The sequence below is a fragment of the Pinus tabuliformis genome, chromosome 1_1, assembly GCF_031772625.1.
Source record: "Pinus tabuliformis cultivar Carrire ecotype Pingquan chromosome 1_1, CPIR1, whole genome shotgun sequence".
NCBI classification, from domain to species: Eukaryota; Viridiplantae; Streptophyta; class Pinopsida; order Pinales; family Pinaceae; genus Pinus; species Pinus tabuliformis.
Window position 1 is genome coordinate 166,166,142 of NC_142297.1, and position 18,267 is coordinate 166,184,408.

At 35.4% G+C, this 18,267-nt stretch overlaps 1 protein-coding gene across 5 annotated transcripts in view; it reads left to right on the plus strand.

The window, feature by feature from the left end:
* The first annotated feature begins 6,863 nt into the window (after positions 1-6,863).
* LOC149212101 (MADS-box protein SOC1-like) overlaps positions 6,864-18,267 on the plus strand; it is a 287,556-nt gene continuing 276,152 nt past the window's right edge. For 2 of the 5 annotated variants that reach the window (XM_089391717.1, XM_089391718.1), the window contains exon 1: positions 6,880-7,339. In XM_089391717.1, the coding sequence (XP_089247843.1) occupies positions 7,029-7,339 (311 nt within the window). In that variant the 5' untranslated portion in view covers positions 6,880-7,028. Of the gene's footprint in view, positions 7,340-18,267 lie in introns of all 5 variants that reach the window. The other 3 variants (XM_089391714.1, XM_089391713.1, XM_089391712.1) reach the window with 3 other exon arrangements.

An 18,267-nucleotide genomic window follows, 5' to 3' on the forward strand; every position in this document is an offset into this window, starting at 1 on the left:
GGCTCTGATTTTCGTCATGGAGCCAACTATGCCTTGGATGCTGGTACTATTCTTCAACCAAATACTTCACAAATATGTTACCAGAATCAGCCCTTTCTACTTGGGAGTTCAGTACAGCGAGATGTTGGATTCAAGGTTCAAGTTCTTGATCTTCTTTCAAAAGGTACAACTTTTGTTAATATTTTATTTTTAATGGATAGGAAAAGAAAAGTCATTAGTAACAATCAAAATTATAGACGTCTGAAGATATTCGTAGATAGGGTATCTAAATTTGATAAATTATGCTTTTGGACACAAAAGCTATTTGATGTTCAACTCATATGATGGCCTTAACAAAAGATTGTGGAAAAGTGAGATGTAAGATCTACATCTTTTGGAAATATTAGATCTTTTTAGCATGTTGTTAAGTAATTTAGTCGCTATTACCCAAACAAGCATGAAACGTGTGCTTGCATTTTTGTCTATTTATAAAATTGGATATATCCTTATTGGAATCATTGAAGAGGCCTCTAACTTTGTACAGGTCTCATGCATATGCATTTGCGTATTTTGATAAAAATAATGCTTTAATATCAAAAAATAATGGTTTAATATTTGTTTATTTTCACTAGTTTTTTATATGTCACAATGCTTCTCAAATTTGATGAATTAGATGGTACTTCAGTTGTGCTAGATCCTAACATCAAATCAAAATCTAGGGCCCTGTACTGTACAATTGAATAAGTTAGTTGTATGTCATTGGGCCTTTACGTTGTACATACATGAACATGTTATGCACATGTTTATTTTTGTTGAGATTCATTAACATCTTTTTACTTTAGTTGCCATTATTGAGGACATGAAATATGTTTTCATTTGTGGTTGGCTTCAAAAATCATATATAAAGGTTGAATGCATAATAATTTTTGTCATATTCGATATTCTGCCAATATGACATGTAGATTTTGTTTCTTAGTGTGTATTCACGTATTTGTTCAATTGTTCACCAATTTTATTTTATTTTTTATTTTTTTGTGATAAATGATATGCAGAGGCACTTTGAAGTTCTTGCATTAATTCATAGTGACATTTGTGGTGCTATGAAACAAAATCAGTTTGAGGAGCAATCTATTTCAACGTTGGCATTCTAAATCTTTTTCAACATTTTCTTTCATGCATTGAACCATCCATTCCTGGATGTTGTTTAGTCTTGAAATCAATAATTTTTACAACATTTGGGTTTAGATATTAGAAACAATGAAATCTATTTTAAATTGTAGAAGTAAATCAATTTTATCTCATTGATGAATTCTCAATCCATGAGACAACTGCAGTTGAAATTAACTCACTGACATGTTGATGATGTAATTGATACAGGTTTGTGACATAAGAGACCTCTTCATATTCTATCTTTTCTAGATTGTAACATATTTTAGCTAGACACTAAATTGATGTGTAAGATTCTTTGTTTGTAGCATAAAAGACCTCTTCATATTCTATCTTTTCTGGATTGTGCCTGTGACTTTCAAATAGGAAACACATATTTTTAACTGCTAGACTCACTGAGGTTGTACATTAAACTTCCATTAAGTGAACATTTTGCCTATTTTCAATTGAAAAAATTACAGTAAATAAAAACATAAACAGAATAAAAAAAGGTGTTGTCAATTAAATACATCAACACAGTTCTACTTCTTGATGTCAATTCTAATTAAAATCAATTTATGTTTATAGTTTAGTCAATTCAAATATCAGATTTGCAGTTAGAAATACAACTGCATCATCTTATTTCTATGCCTTCTTTGCAGTAGGCACTGCCCTTTTCAGTTTAGGAGAAGTTTCCCTATTTATAGCCTAGGTAGGGGCAAGCCCCTTGGCAGGATCTGTTTTCTTTGCAGGTATCACCTTTTTATCAGGCATTGTTGCATTGCCTTCTCTACCTTCTTACCGAAAGCTTGAAGGAGTTCTTGATCTTTATGAGCTTACCAAATTTGGCAAGATTTCTCAGCTGAACTGATAGCAGCTTCTTAAAATTGGCAGGGAGCTGGGATTGGTACTTGCTGCTAACATAGGTTGTTATAGCATGCTGGCTAGACCCGGTTCTCTCCTTCAAAGATGTAATCGCCTCCGTGCTCATCTTCTAAAAAAAGGGGAAATGAGACTTGTGCGTTCAAAACCTAATGTGAGAAAAAAATTCAGAGGCCAAGAATTGAAACCTAAAAATATGTGGGATGAGAAGGTAGCAGTTTTGATCCCTTGGAACCCCTCGACTTATTTTCTTTGACCACATTCCTGACAACAGGCTTTGCAGTCTCCTGAGTCGAAGACATTGTCCAGAAATCTCATTATTTATAAGGTGCAAGATCTCAAGGTTGTAAATAAAGTTGAGATAAGTCATTGTTAATTTATATCACACTATGGCCATAGCTGAATCCAACACAAAATAATCCAGAAATTCCATGTTTAAATAACCATAGCATACCAACATCCTTTTTCACAAGGATCAATGTTAAATTACAACAAAAATTACAATTATTTTCATCTCAAATAAAACCATTAATCAACTTATATAATAATAATAGAACAGAAGTTTGGGAGAGGGCAGATAGAATCATTCAATTGGCCTTGACTGAGTGACAATTCATCTCCATTAAATACATCAACACAGTTCTACTTCTTGATGCCAATTCTAATTAAAATTAATTTATGTTTACAATTTATTCAATTCAAATATCAGATTTGCAGTTAGAAATTCAACTGCATCATCTTATTTCTAGGCCTTCTTTGCGGCAAGCACTGCCCTTTTTAGTTTAGGAGAAGTCGCCCTCTTTATAGCCTAGGAAGAGGCAAGCCTCTTGGCAGGATTTTCTTTCTTTGCAGGTACCGCCTTCTTATCAGGCATTGTTGCATTGCCTTCTCTACCTTCTTAGGGGACGTTGTAGGCTTCGGCTCAGGGACTTTAGGAGCCTTGGCTACTTTGGTGAGTGTTTTAGCCTTCTTGGGCTTAACTGCGAGCTTCTTGGCCGGGGCTTTAGCCTTTACAGGCTTGGCCTACTTGGGCTTCACGGGCTTCTTCAGCTCCTCCGAAATCTTGAAGGAGTTCTTGACCTTGATGAGCTTGCCAGATTTGGCAAGATTTCTCAGCTGAACTGCTAGCAGCTTCTTAAATTTGGCAGGGAGTTGGGATTGGTACTTGCTACCACCATAGGTTGTTATGGCATGCTGGCTAGACCTGGTTCTCTCCTTCAAAGAAGTAATCGGCTCCATGCTCATCTGCTAAAAAAAGGGAAAATGAGGCTCCAGTCAGTAATTGACATTTTCATTGATGGCAATTGAGCAGCTCAAGCTTTCGGCTTGCCTTTTCTTAGTCCATATCTGCAGTCATTAGGCTCTGATTTTCGTCATGGGGCCAACTATGCCTCGGATGCTGGTACTGTTCTTCAACCAAATACTTCACAATATGTTACTGGAATCAACCCTTTCTACTTGGGAGTTCAGTACAGCGAGATGCTGGATTTCAAGGTTCGAGTTCTTGATCTTCTTTCATAAGGTACAACTTTTGTTAAGATTTTATTTTTAATGGATAGGAAAAGAAAAGTCATTAGTAACAATCAAAATTGTGGACGTCTGAAGATATTTGTAGATAGGGTATCTAAATTTGATAAATTCTGATTTGGACACAAAAGCTATTTGATGTTCAGCTCATATGATTGCCTTAACAAAAGATTGTGGAAAAGTGAGATGTAGGATCTACATCTTTTGGAAATATTAGATCTTTTTAGCATGTTGTTAAGTAATTTAGTCGCTATTACCCAAACAAGCATGAAACATGTGCTTGCATTTTTGTCTTTTTATAAAGTTGGATATATCTTTATTGGAATCATTGAAGGGGCCTCTAACTTTGTATAGGTCTTATGGATATGCATTTGTGTATTTCGATAAAAATAATGGTTTAATATAAAAAAATAATGGTTTAGTATTTGTTTATTTTCAATAGTTTCTTATATGTCACAATGCTTATCAAATTTGCTGAATTAGATGGTACTTCAGTTGTGCCAGATCCCAATATCAAATCAAAATCTAGGGCCCTGTACTGTACAATTGAATAAGTTAGTTGTTTGTCATTGGGCCTTGACGCTGTACATACATGAACATGTTATACACATGTTACTGTACAATTGAATAAGTTAGTTGTCTGTCATTGGGCCTTGACGCTGTACATACATGAACATGTTATACACATGTTTATTTTTGCTGACATTCATTAACATATTTTTACTTTAGTTGCCATTATTGAGGACATGAAATATGTTTTCATTTGTTGTTGGCTTAAAAAATAATATATAAAGGTTGAATGCATAATAATTTTTGTTATATTCGATATTCTGCCAATATGCCATGCAGATTTTATTTCTTAGTGTATATTCACATATGTTCAATTGTTCACAAACTTTTTTTTTGTGATCAATGATATGCAACGGCACTTTGAAGTTCTTACATAAATTCATAGTGACATTTGTGGCGCTATGAAACCAAATCAGTTTGAGGAGCAATCTATTTCAGCGTTGGCATTCTAAATGTTCTTCAACATTTCCTTTCATGCATTGAACCCTCTATTCCTGGATGTTGTTTAGTCTTGAAATCAATAATTTTTACAACATTTGGGTTTAAAAATTAGAAACAATGAAATCTATTTTAAATTTTAAATTGTAGAAGTAAATCAATTTTATCTCATTGATGAATTCTCAATCCATGAGACAACTGCAGTTGAAATTAACTCACTGACATGTTGATGATGTAATTGATACAGATTTGTGATTTTTTATTCTTGATAGCTTCAGCAATTTGTTAGTTTAAGTCAGAGAGAAAGGATTCTTGGCTCTCACCTATAACCAAAATATAGGAAAATGCTAGGTCATTTACATCTGTAAGAGTTCTCAGTTAACCCTAGGTTGTTTTTCTTCTTTACTATAAGACCTTTCAAGATGGTACCTTCTAGAGAAGGCAAATGACCAAGATTCGTGGTGAAAATCTTCAGGCTGCTTGAATGTACTCTGCTACTATGCTTCCTATTTATGTATGGTGTGATGCTTGGACCCATGCCCTCTTGTTTAATATATGTTATTACGTATATATTTCTTTATGATGGGACGACTTTGTAATTAGTTTTGGTGGGATATTTGTTTGGAGGATTCTTACTACTATCACAGTAGTCAAGATGGTCACTTCTAACTTTCTTGTAGTCAAATCACATGGACATCATTGGATAATGTACATCATCACAATGTAGCTTGCTGCAAGAATGCTTGGGACATTGAAGAAGCCATCATATTTTTTGTGCCTCTTGCCATGTGTCACCTCCCTCAACAATGGCTTACAACATCTATGGTATTTTATACAAACTTTTGTGCAAGACCAAGAGATCCATGCCTAACAGTCAACTCGACTTACCATGACTTTAGTCTTTATATATAAAAAAACATAGATAGATAGATACATTGATTTTGATTAGAATTGTAACTTGTTTCCAATATCGATTTTTATACAATATCTATCATATGTTTATTGTAGATATTATCTAGCACCATTCAAAAGTTGTTTCCAATGAAAATACCTTCAACATTCTCATTTGTGTCCTCATAGGGCGATCACAAGCCTATTTTCCAGGTCTTTATATTGTTCTTTGTCGTGGTAATAAATGTTTATTGAATGATCTTGGACATTGTAAATATATAATTTTGAAATATTATAATGATGTGTAGAGATTGCATCGATTTTACAATACACTTCAAGCTACTAGTTCCTTTTCTATTGCCTTAAGGCTTTTTTTTGCAACATCTGGTGCAAATTCTAGTTTTACTAATTTTAATGTCATGATGTGTTGTATGTACTCCAAACGATAATAAAATTGTAAAATTAGTTATATGAATATTTGTTTAACATTTTTTCAACACATTTAAACATTGAAGAGAATGATAACAAGTTAATAACTATTTATTTAATATTGAATGATGACAATTTTTTTTGTTATATAATGTTCATATTATAGTACACATTTCATGTCATTAGAAGTATAGATTGATATAATGAGAGTTGTACAAAGTGTATACATGTTAGTTTTACATATTTTTTTTCAAATTTATTTTTTTGTAAATTTAAAAATAAAACCCATAAAAATTGTATATTCAATACTTTATAGCAACAAGAAAACAGTATTTGAATTTAATTACAAACCATTTGTGTTTATGGTACATAGTAATTAATATATATTTTTATTTTTCAAATTATATATATTTAGTGTAATTAGTGATAAAATATATAGTAATTAATAATAAAGTACACAAAAGTCAATTTTTGCCATTTCAACCAATCATATTTGGATAAATAGAAATAAATTTAATTTCATAATATTAAACTTGGATAGATTTTAATTTTTTTTTAATAAAAAAAATTAATAACAAATGAATAAAGAACTAAATAATAATAATATGTAAACTGAAATCAATTTTAATCTATAGAGCATTATTTTTATAATACAAATATAGGTAAATCATTTTTATAGGTTAATGATTTACACCTACGTCCTATGTCCATGTTTTAGGCGAATCGAGCGTGCTGGTTATGGAAATACATATTAAAGTAGATGGTCGCAATTCGGCTATATAATTGCAATAATATATGAATGCCATTTTTAACAATTCGTACACTTTGTCACGTGAATGACGAGCGCTTTTAATTTGATTTTGGTCCACATTTGGCAATGTCTGCTTTTTATGTTTTTCCGTACTGACTCGAATAGAGGTATTGCGTGTGACAAAATCCGAGGGAAATGTACTGGAAATTGACTAAATTAGACCCGCTGTACAGTATTTGGATTAGACCCGCTGTACAGTATTTGGAGGTGATGGTGGTAGATCGAGACGCCATTATCCATTTTTTTATATTTATGGCCATATTGCTGAACGCCTCTGTAATTACTATGTTTGCCCTTTCTATTATCCGACTGTTAAGTTCTGGGTTAAGAGCTGGTACGGTCATTACTACTATCCATGACCGGGTCTCAATTTCAATGCCCCTCTTTTTCCAGTGGACGAGTGTTCAATTTCCCCTGTGTTGATCTGATACCTATAAATCTGATGGATTCTTTTGAGGCAAAGGGAAAGGGAGAGAAGAGGAGAACGGTGAGGGGAAAAACCCAGATGAAGAAGATTGAGAACGCGACCAGCAGGCAGGTTACTTTTTCTAAACGTAGGAATGGTCTCCTGAAGAAAGCTTACGAGCTCTCGGTGCTTTGTGATGCCGAAGTGGCACTTATGGTTTTCTCCCCAAGAGGGAAGCTCTATGAGTTCGCCAATCCCAGGTATGTCTGGATAATGCATATTTACCCTAGATATTCGCTTGCTTTGGTGTGCAAATATTGCCATTACTCTGCCGATATTTTGGAATTTGGAAATTTAGGGTTTCTAATTGATTTTCTATACTCGAAATAAACATTTGGTGGTCGATAATACTAGAGTTATGTGGGCTGAGCTGAAACTTCCAACAATTTCTTTTAGTGGTCCGCTCGTTGGGAATTTCTTGCTATCCTTGCGTCAATGCTTTTCCTTTTCCCATAAAGCATTACAGACTCACACTCAGAGTACAGAGCTGTTTACGGTTGTTCCTGCAATGCTACAAGAGTGATGGATTGAATGAATTCATTTTCTTTTGGCGACAAAAATATAGTCTTTAGCTTCTCTAAATTGAAAGGTTTCCATCATTAAAATTTACACACTCCGATTGTTTTTGAAGAGGATAATCAGGAATAATAATAGCACCGGAGTTAGGAACAGCAAATCGAGGAACAGAAAAATACTTCCATAATTTTAGGAAACATTGATAACAAAAATGCATGTTAAGAAAAAGGTGGAGATATAGTTCCAAGTAACTTCCAATCCATGAGGATTAGAAATTACCAAAATATGCAAGGATTGTGTTCTATTCTTATTGCGGGCATACCGAGTTCTTCATCGATTATGCCAACTGAAAGTAAGTACATGCAGATGTCAAAACAACGTAATCCATCGTAGCATGAGCATAAGTGAAGAAGACGAGATGTCAACTGGCTGGTCATCAGTAGAACAGAACTGTACATCAATTACACCATCATCAATTAACTCCTGAATATGATGTTAATGAAACTCAGTAATTAAAAGATTAAATACATTTATCTAAATAGCAATCTTGTTAACCCAATACAAAAATGTAGGGTGCTGTCGTGGAAGAGCCAGTCCTTATCCACGCTATTTTTTGTGACGATAGAGCATGAAACTAGACCAAAAATTTAAGTTTGAAAGTGTAATCCTGAATGGGTAAAACCAGTCAAAGAGAATCCCCCTTCAAGACTATTGTACAGCAGATTGATATATACCCTTAAAGTATTTCAAAATACAGTTTACTGCCTCCAATGTTAATGCCTCTCGACAACAAAAGCAAAGTTGAGCGTGATGTGTTAAGGAGATATCCTACCATCTCTCTATGCAAAGTAGCATCTAAACGTGGACTAGTACACTATGTAGTCGACTTGATACCAAATACAATGGGAGTTGTGTAGGTTTGCTATCCTCCCTGCGGGACAGCTAAATGAGGTCAAATGCAAGGACCTACAATTGAGGTCAAAGGTCTGCTTAGGTTTTGATACGAAAATGCCATTTTCTAACTGCTCGTAGTTTATTCTATGGCCACTGAATCAAATTCTTAGATAGGTTCATTCTTTATTATAGAAATGTAGCGGAGTTTTACAAAAAGATCATCCACATAGAGCATTAGATGGACAATGTCTTCATCATCATGTGCCATGTGGAGGTTCATATCTGAAGCAGTTTATTCTATGCCACCGAATCAAATGCTTACATAGGTTCATTCTTTATTATAGAAATGTACCGGAGTTTTAAAAAAGGATCATCCACATCGAACATTAGATGGACAATGTCTTCATCATCATGTCCCATGTGGAGTTCATATCTCATTGGGATGGATGAATGCATTTTTAAAAGAATCTTTGTTTCCACATATCTCATTGGGATGGATGAATGCATTTTTAGAAGAATTTTTGCTATAGAATTTCTTCACATAAGTCTCATTAAAAAAACTGTTTTTTAATTCTTTATATACATATGATGTCCATTTTAACGGCTCAATGGATTGTGTAGTGGGTCTTTTATGTGTAGCTTGTCCATACACAATAACAACATAGTCACCCCCATGGGATTTAGAAATATGTGGATGTGGCCTAAACTCCATGTCATATCACATGCCTTACCCCACGAGAAGCAAATCGTATGCATATTTACTACATTAAAACATGTCTTAGAGTAATTAATGACCTCCTTCTATGAGTAACCCTCAACTACCAATCTTGCCTTATGCCACTTAACTCAAGCATCCTATTTCATCCTAGTTTTGAAGATCCACTTAGATGCAAAAACATTCTTCAAGGTAAAATTAAAAACCATTTCCTTTTTGTCATCCTTGATTAAAGAGTTATGGTTTATTTTTGCATCCTTATGCATTTTTCACCTTATCTCATGTCTACATGATCTTTGCTATAAGAGAAATCCCTAGATTACATGCGCCCATAATCTTCATAATGAGAGAAAAAAATTAGCAATTCAGACCTAGGATCATGATAGTTCCAATGAAGATTCCTTGTTTCCTAAGCATTGATCTCTAAGTAACTTCTTGTACATCTTTATTCCATACAATGAAGAAGTGGCGTGTAATAGGAGATTTGTAAACTTTGATGATTTATTTCTACCTCAACAAAAATAACAAAATAATTTGATGTTGAACCTTCAAAGGAATAATGCTGAGTAGTAGGAGGGAAACATTAAACACAGATGTTCTCATAAAGCTTTTCATTTGTGCAAATAATAACATCCCATCTCTAGATCGTTGAGACAATAAACCTTAACATCTCTAATGTAGACTAGGAAAAATGCTATAACGACTCTTAGGCTTCATTTTTTTATGCTTCTTGATATGGATATGAGATCAAGCGTCAAATCGATAAATTTTCAACTCAATTACTATGGGCTTTCATACACTCTATGTCTCCCTTAGATTCACCCCCTTGACAACTCTAGTGGAATGTATTTATTCAGAATATAACAAGTTCATTCATCTACCTATGTTGAAAATCTTTGGTTTTATTTATTTTTAACATGTACCATGCACCACGCCATCTTCATAAAGGTTTTATTATTTTCTTATTCTTAAAACAACATTTTATGGTAGAATGTAAGGAATTGTATAATGACACTACCACATTCCTAACAAACACCTTGATCTATTTGTGATTATATTCTTTTCTCTTAGTTGTTCTAAGAATCCTTGTCTTTTCAAAAGATATGTCTTATATTAATAGAAAAATATTTACATCAAAGAGAAGAAGTAATATACCAACAAGGTATGTATGAAGGGATTTACATCTTCTTGCGTAAGAAACTAAAATAAAAATTAAATAAATATATAGTTGAATACAAACTCTTGTCATGGTTGGTCAACAAAAAATCTTGGCATCTTTGATCCACAACTACGTATGAACCTCCTCCTTCCCTATCTAGCAAAATGTTGATAAATAGCTAGCCTTGTTGTTGAAAACATATTCACACCAAAGTTTCCAAAGGAGAAATAAGCTACAAATCTCAAGCAGTGCATGACATCATTGAGAAAGGATTAGACCAAAGCTTTGGAATCACCCAATTACATTACTTTCCAATGTAAACTTCCCTACAAAATGGTTAGATGCTTAAACTATACAAACTCCCAAAAATACTTGGGGAAGAACAATCTCAAAGGAGGCGCTTTATAGTTTTTACCCTGAAGTTGGAATGGGTAGCCAATCTAAGACTACTTTAATTATTTCTTGCGAGGAATGCTAGGGTAAATCATTAGTCATGCAAACACACAATGTTTGTAGTTAACTTAAAACAACCACACATTATACAATTCCCTTAATACACCATATCTTTGCATTTATAGGCACCCATTGTGTATTAAAAATGGAAGAATTCTTGTTGATATTAATTTGGAAGGGAGCATGGCCTCTAAGAATCATACAAGATCAAGGGGTCTTAAAAATCCATTTCCAATCATGCTCAAAGGGGGTATGAATGCCCATACTCTTTTTGAACAAGTCCTCATGTTGAATAAGATCAATAATCTCCATTATAATATGACGATACATAGAAGAAAGGGTGAACTCATAGGAAATGGATCGTTGGTCCTTCAAAGAGAAATCACTTGCATTTGACAAGTTCCTCCAATAAAAAAATCTTCTTCTTATGTAGATGAAACACATAAAAAAGGGGAATGTTAGCATTGCACCTTCCACCTCCAATAGGCATTCTAGACAAATCCCATCTTGTTGCTTAAGGATTTTTGGAATTGAACTAGACCTCCTATTTTACAACAGTGATTCTACCTCGTGTCATGGTATCAATCAACCCTAGACCTTTCTCATCCTCTGGCATAATGCGAAGTGCCAACATAAAATAGTGAGACCTTGAGCCTTGCCATATTTTCCCACGAGTATGAATGGAGAAGTTACTCCAACCTATGAAATACATGAGGCTTAAAGAATCTTACTCACTATAATCCATTTTCAAGCAAATGTAATGCCTTTTCATTGTTAGAAAGGCTTTACACTATAGATAATCCAAAAACCAATCCCACATAACCATTGGAGATAGCTCTAAATAAAGGGAATGTTGATATATTCCACTATTTATTATACCTTGATTGATGAAGCTCGTAGTAGAAGGTTGATTTAGATAGACTAAAAGGTAATCAAAATTATGATCACTAGCTATGGCCTTTGAGAGCTCATGAAACATGGACAATTACACTACAACACTAGCAACCAAGTCATGCTTAAATCACAAAAATAAATTTTTTCAAGTGATTCACCATCCTAGAGGCATTTCGAAGTGAATTGTCCTCAAATTTCCCTTGAAAACATTTAGTGTCCAACAAATGACCAAGTGCATCAATAGTCAGAACATAGAGAGAGGGTGCTAAGGATCGTTTGTGTCTAAGCATCCAAAGGATGAAATTACATCAAGAGGGTGTATCATTCATTGTAACAAAAGAAAATGGGGTGTTGACGATCCCCAAAAACTTTGAATCAAAACATGAATAGGATAACATATTAGTAATAAAATCCTAGTCAATCGTCTCATGGGATTTATGAAAATCTATTTTGAGGAAGAGAGCTTGATGTATAGACTCCCTATCGTAGTCCATGGCCTCCCAAGGAGAAACCATTATTTGTATGATAAACCACCCTCAAACAAAACATGTCTACCTTGTATGCTTAATCTTCTTGATGAAATCCTGCACTCATGGTGCAATTGCTTTAGTTGTGATTTTGTATGTAACACTCTATAAAGCTATTGGTTGCCACCATGTAATGATGTCTTTTGTAGCATTGTTTAAAATGGGCTTGGATAACCCTAATTAATGGTATTATTCAAACATATTTAGGAAAAAGGTTATGAAGCTAGGTGTCTAAAGTCATCTCCACATTGGGTTGTAGAATTCATAAGGTAGTTCATCAATCCCTAGAGACATAACTTTTCATAGAATGAAGGGTTACAAAATGTTCATCCTTCATGGAATGCTTGTCCAACCTATCATGATCTATAATAGATACCTTGAGTGGAACCATTATAACAACAATTCTATGAACAATACTGACATTTTTCAAAGGATAAGGAGAAAAAATATTATGAAAGTTATCACAAAATATGCCTTGAATCCTAGAGTGATATTCCTCATGTAAAACATTCAGCTAGAACCCTCATATCCCTCTTGGATACATTATATTTTGACATGGACCCTATTTCCTCTAGGAATATTGTCGCCCTACATAAGCACCATCAAGTCCAAGTTCATTGCATCATCATAAAGGATGTAGGTATTCCTTAGCAAAGATGTGAACCCATTCAAACTTTCACTTAAAGACCTCTAATGCTTGTTCACACTAGAGAGATATCACACACCATTTGGCATATATGAATTTGATATTCCTTCAAATGGTTTGCACCCACAATAATCTCTAACCCTAATCTCCAATAAGACATGGAAGAGAATTCGAAACATGATTAAACAAAGAATCAATGTAGGTGAATCTGCATGGGGAACATCTATCGCGCACATGGAAAATTGTTATAATGCACAAAAATGTGATATAAGTGTGTAAACCCATTTTCGCTAATAAGATATAGATACAAGTATGTGATGTATGTTAAATTTTCCATTGTTTTATGCATAGAAAAATCACTTATTGTAGTTCTTCTTAAATTAGTAATCACTGTTTCTGGGAAAACTAGTGTCTATTCAAATCTGCTAGTCCCACTAAGACGGGTAGCTATCTTAGAAACAAACAATCCAAAGTAACCTGTGTTTTCCTTTATGGGAGATAGATGAGAGAGAAGCAGAGAGCACCAACCTTAGTCTTTCGCTTGGCTCCTTGCTTGTTTCCTCTCTTCTTTGATAGAGCTTCGCTACTCCTTTCTCACTTGTCCCGCTTCAAAGAACACCTGTAGAGGCAAAGCAACAAAATACCATCAAAGCATAGAGATCTATGGTACCATAAACAATGCAGAATCAGATGTACATTAACCATACAAATGCATACACAAATACAAGATTAAAAAATACACAAGTATATGGAGGAAAACTCAAATAACTTTATTGATAGAAGTAGAAGAGAGGATTACAACCTCGCTGTCTGATCCAGTGCCATCCTCCCAGCATGAAAGCCCTCTTCACCTCATGAAAAGCTATATCACCCAACAATACAATGCTTCACAGAGAAACCAACAACACTTCCTTACAAAATACCAAAATTCCAGCCTCTGGATCTCTAGGATGAGGGATCCATATATAGATATTTGTAGGGGGGTGAATCAGCTTCTGGGTTTTTGATTAGTGTCATTTCACTGATAGTTCTTGGTTCCACTTGGAGATTTCATGATCTCTTACTCATCCCTGGGTGAATTCAGAGAGGCAAGTGTCATATGAGCAGTGTTTAGAAGATTCTCTAAGTTTCCACCTAGAAAATTGCCTCTGCCATTTGTCTGCTCTCGCTCATCACACCCTACAGAAGGGCTTTTTAGTATGTATCGCACCCCTTGTGTGTAACAGGTGAGATGCATCGCACCCTCAGCATGGAGCAGTCTGTATGGTCTAGTTTTGACCAGTTTTGAGTAGTTTTTCAGGGAGAACTTCTGGGAAATGATGTAATCAGTTGACCTTTATCCTTTAGGGTATGAAACAACACTTTAAGGGGTATGAGAGCCCTTGGTTTGTCGACATATGTGATTGGGGTTGCAGTGCCCAAATATGTCTATAACAATCAATTTTCCAATAAATTCAATCTTCCAACGACATTAAGCAATTGTAGATAGAACAATAATTTAAATGCAATAAAAGAAGGCCAAGAACAACAACAAGAGGGACACAAGATCTGGTCAAAGACTAGGGAAAAAACCCACAAGGGGGAAAACCCTTTCAACAAATTTCTTCTATTAGATTGTCATCAAATATTCAGTAGAGAGATAAAATCTTCCAATTCATCAACAATGAGTCGAAGGTCAACAATTTTGACTATACAATTCAACTAACCAATATCTAATAAGAGATGAGCCCAAATGTCAAATCTGATTCAAAGTCGAAGTTGCAATTTTTTGTCAAAGTCAACAGTAGTCAACAACAATCAAAGATTCCATAATTAGTCAATGTTTACCAGTCACACCACCTCCAAATCAGCTTAGTCAATAGGCAAATGATGCACCCTTCTTTGTTGGTCAAAGCCCAGTCAAAACAATCCTCAAAACTTGGTCAAAGGAGAGATAAAATCAAGGTCAAACTTTAGAATTCCCACTTTCAACTTCAATGAAAGTCTATGGTCAAGGATGGTCAAATAGCTTAGAAAAGTTTGGCTTCTTCACCAACCAATTCGGCCTTCCAAAATCGAAATTTTCCAAGTCAAAACATTAATTCAAAGTTGGTTAATAACTGGTCAAACTGTCTTAATTAAACAGTCAAGGCAGAAAAATATAAATTACCCTTCGCATGTGTGAGCTCGAATCTCCAATTACAGACTTATATGAACCAATCAAGAGAAGAGAGAGAAGATATGTTATGTGATGATGATGCTCAAAAGTGATCTGGCATATGCTCAATTTATATGATCCTTAGGAGGCCGAATTAGCTTTCCAAGCCGACTTATACGTTTGTGCACATGTGGGTTTCACCTTAATAATTGAATTTTTCCTTGACCAAATTAAATTCTTCTGAGGGATAGTAGGAGTCTTTCTTGATATGGAAGGCTGTCCAATGTAAGGAATTTTTCCCTGAGCTGTAAAATTAACACTCCCTCTCAGCTATAGAGAAATTTCGTATTGCATCATGAATCCCATCTAAAAAGTCCCGTCATCATCATTATTGAATCAAGTCATATCTCATCTATGCTCATCTCAACTCATTTGCTTAACACCCTTGAACCTAAAGAAGAAGAATCATCACAGGGGAGCTTCAGCTACCACCCTATCTAAGGACATTATGCGAGTTCCACTTACCACAAGGGTAAGGATCACATTATATCCTATTGACTTGTGATAATAGGTGAGATCTAATTACCATGAGTGGTAAGGATCACACTCTGTCCTATTATCTGCGGACCCTTCCCAAATGGGCTCTTAAAAGTAAGGTGGTAGAACACCTGCATCCCATTACATCAGCAAGATACCACTTAGGATAAATGGCAAGGATCACACCCTATCTCAAGTTACCTTAACCCATTGGCCATATGGGGAGGAACAATCCCAACAAGCCCACCTTGTGGGTAGGATGCCAACTAGGGTATACTGTGCCAAGTCCCAAACTTGATGGTAGGGAAAGATACCCACTAGTCATAAATGACAAGGATCACACACGCCCTATAGCGACAATAGGAAAGATCACACCACAAGGGTAAGGATCACACCCTATCTTATTATCTAGAGTTCCCTCAACCCGAGGATCTCTAAGGCTCAATTACTCACCTTGTGAGGTCAGGCACAGAGAAAGAGTATATCTCAATGTCCTCGATTATGCTAATTATTTAAGTCTTCTTCTCAATTTCTGAGTGTCGAAGCCACTTGCATGCACATGTTCAGTCCGTAACAAGTTCATGAGCGCATTATTTTACGCAAGCTTGAACAGGTATAGCACAATCCATCAAGACAATGCCTGTGCAATGTTCAACATATGACAACAATCAGTGTGCACTTTCAATTGACAGTGTCTCAATTATGGTTGCGATTGTACTTCTATTATGGTGAGTTTCTCCAACTGTTTCTTTTGTGCACTTTCGCTTTCGTAACTATTTCTTTCATGTTTATGATTGTCGATTTTGCTTGCCTTCACTTTAGTGTGTGTCAGTTTCATGTTATCTTCACTCGAGCCTGTGTCGCTTGCAATGTCATTTGCCTTTTGCAAGTGTCGTTTGCACTTTTCTCTTACCGTCAGATATGTCAACTTTTGGCATGGAAAGTGTTGGATATCGCATAAGCGTAGTTATGGTTGATTTAAAGGGGTAACTTTAGTGCCAATTAGTCTTTTTTATCATATAAACATGTATTACGCTCATTCCCAAAGTTTTATGCAATGTTGCACAAGTGTCGTCGCAAAGTGTATCTTAAGTGTCCCACTTGGAGGAAGTTGTTGTATTGTTGTTGCATTGAAGAGATTATGTTGTTCATATGTTCTGAGTGATCAATGTTGTGTCGTCAATTGAGTGTGTGATCATGTTTAAGTCTTGTCCTCATTCACTTTGACCTCACTGATCCTGCACTCATCAAAATTTTGAAAAATTCTATCTTGAGTAGCAGTCCTTCACTTAGCCCTCCTAAAATGTTCACTGCACAGTCTCTGCCCTCAAGCCCAGACCTTGTGTCTTGGAACTATGCAATGTGCAATTCTTGCCTCCTAGAACTGTGCACTACATAATCTCAGTTCTCAACTCTAACCCTTGAGCTCCAGAATTACGCAGATCAACCTCCCAGTTGGCTCCTTTTTCATATTGCGCAATCTCAAGGCTCAAGCTTCAAACATGACTCCTTGAACTGCACAATCCCTGGGCCTCTCTCTCTCTCTCCAGAACTGCATAGTGCGCAACCTGAAGCCTCAAGCTTGCCTCCTTGATCCCCTTAATTGGGTAGCCACCTTGTCTTGGCCTTCATGAACTGCACACTGTGGAGTCTCAAGCCCGAGTCCTTGCTCTTGACCTCTTGAGCAGCAAAACTATGCAATACTTGAGCCAGTCCCTCAGTCTAGCAACCAATTCTAACCCAGTTAGTGATTTTTTTGGAGCATGTTAGACTAGGATTTCTCAGACTGATCTCGTCTTGTCATGAGTAGATTTCAGCTGCAGGTATTATGTATTATTATGATAGGATGATAATGAAGGAGATGAATAAGGAGACCATGTTAGAAGACACCTATGCAGTTGCAAAGACAAGTCGATCTTTGAACATGACGAAGAAGAGACACTAGCTTCTGACAGAAGATCAAAGATCAAGATAGTATGAAGAATCCATATCGATCAACCCCTTGAAGGATGAATACAAAGCACATGCAAGATCCATCATGAAGATGTAATGAAAGTAGAAAAAGGAGCAACTTGGCAATGCCACATCATAATGAAGTTTCTTGTCATCTCAAGAGTCACATGCATCATAATGCCTTGCCATATCATTTGTGGAATGTAATTATGTAATTCTCCAAAATGAGAAAATGTAAAATATGTGGAGGACTAAGGGTCCCACATGGAATATGAAGAGTCCCTATTGAGTTATAAAGTCATATAGAAGCTCGAGAGTCATAAGGGAGGTCAAGAGTCACATGGGAGGTGAAGATTCACCCCATTTGTTATAAATACACCCTCATAACTCAAGCAAAAGGACTCTTGGAACTTGTACTTTCACCTTGGCTTCTCTATCATTGGCATAGGAGAGAAAATCTTGCTTTCGAGAAGCAAGTGGTGGCTTAATATTCCACTATTGGGGCTAGCGTGGTAGTATTGTATTTGTATATCTTGGCACTTTCACTTAATATATGAAGCCCGATGAACCAACACATTTTCATGCATGTATCATGAATATCGTAGGAATATTCTTTAGATGTTTGTAGTACGTGTTTCGTTCATATGTACTAAGGAAATTGAACTATTTCGGTGGCTTTGGTACTTATCTTGTTGAA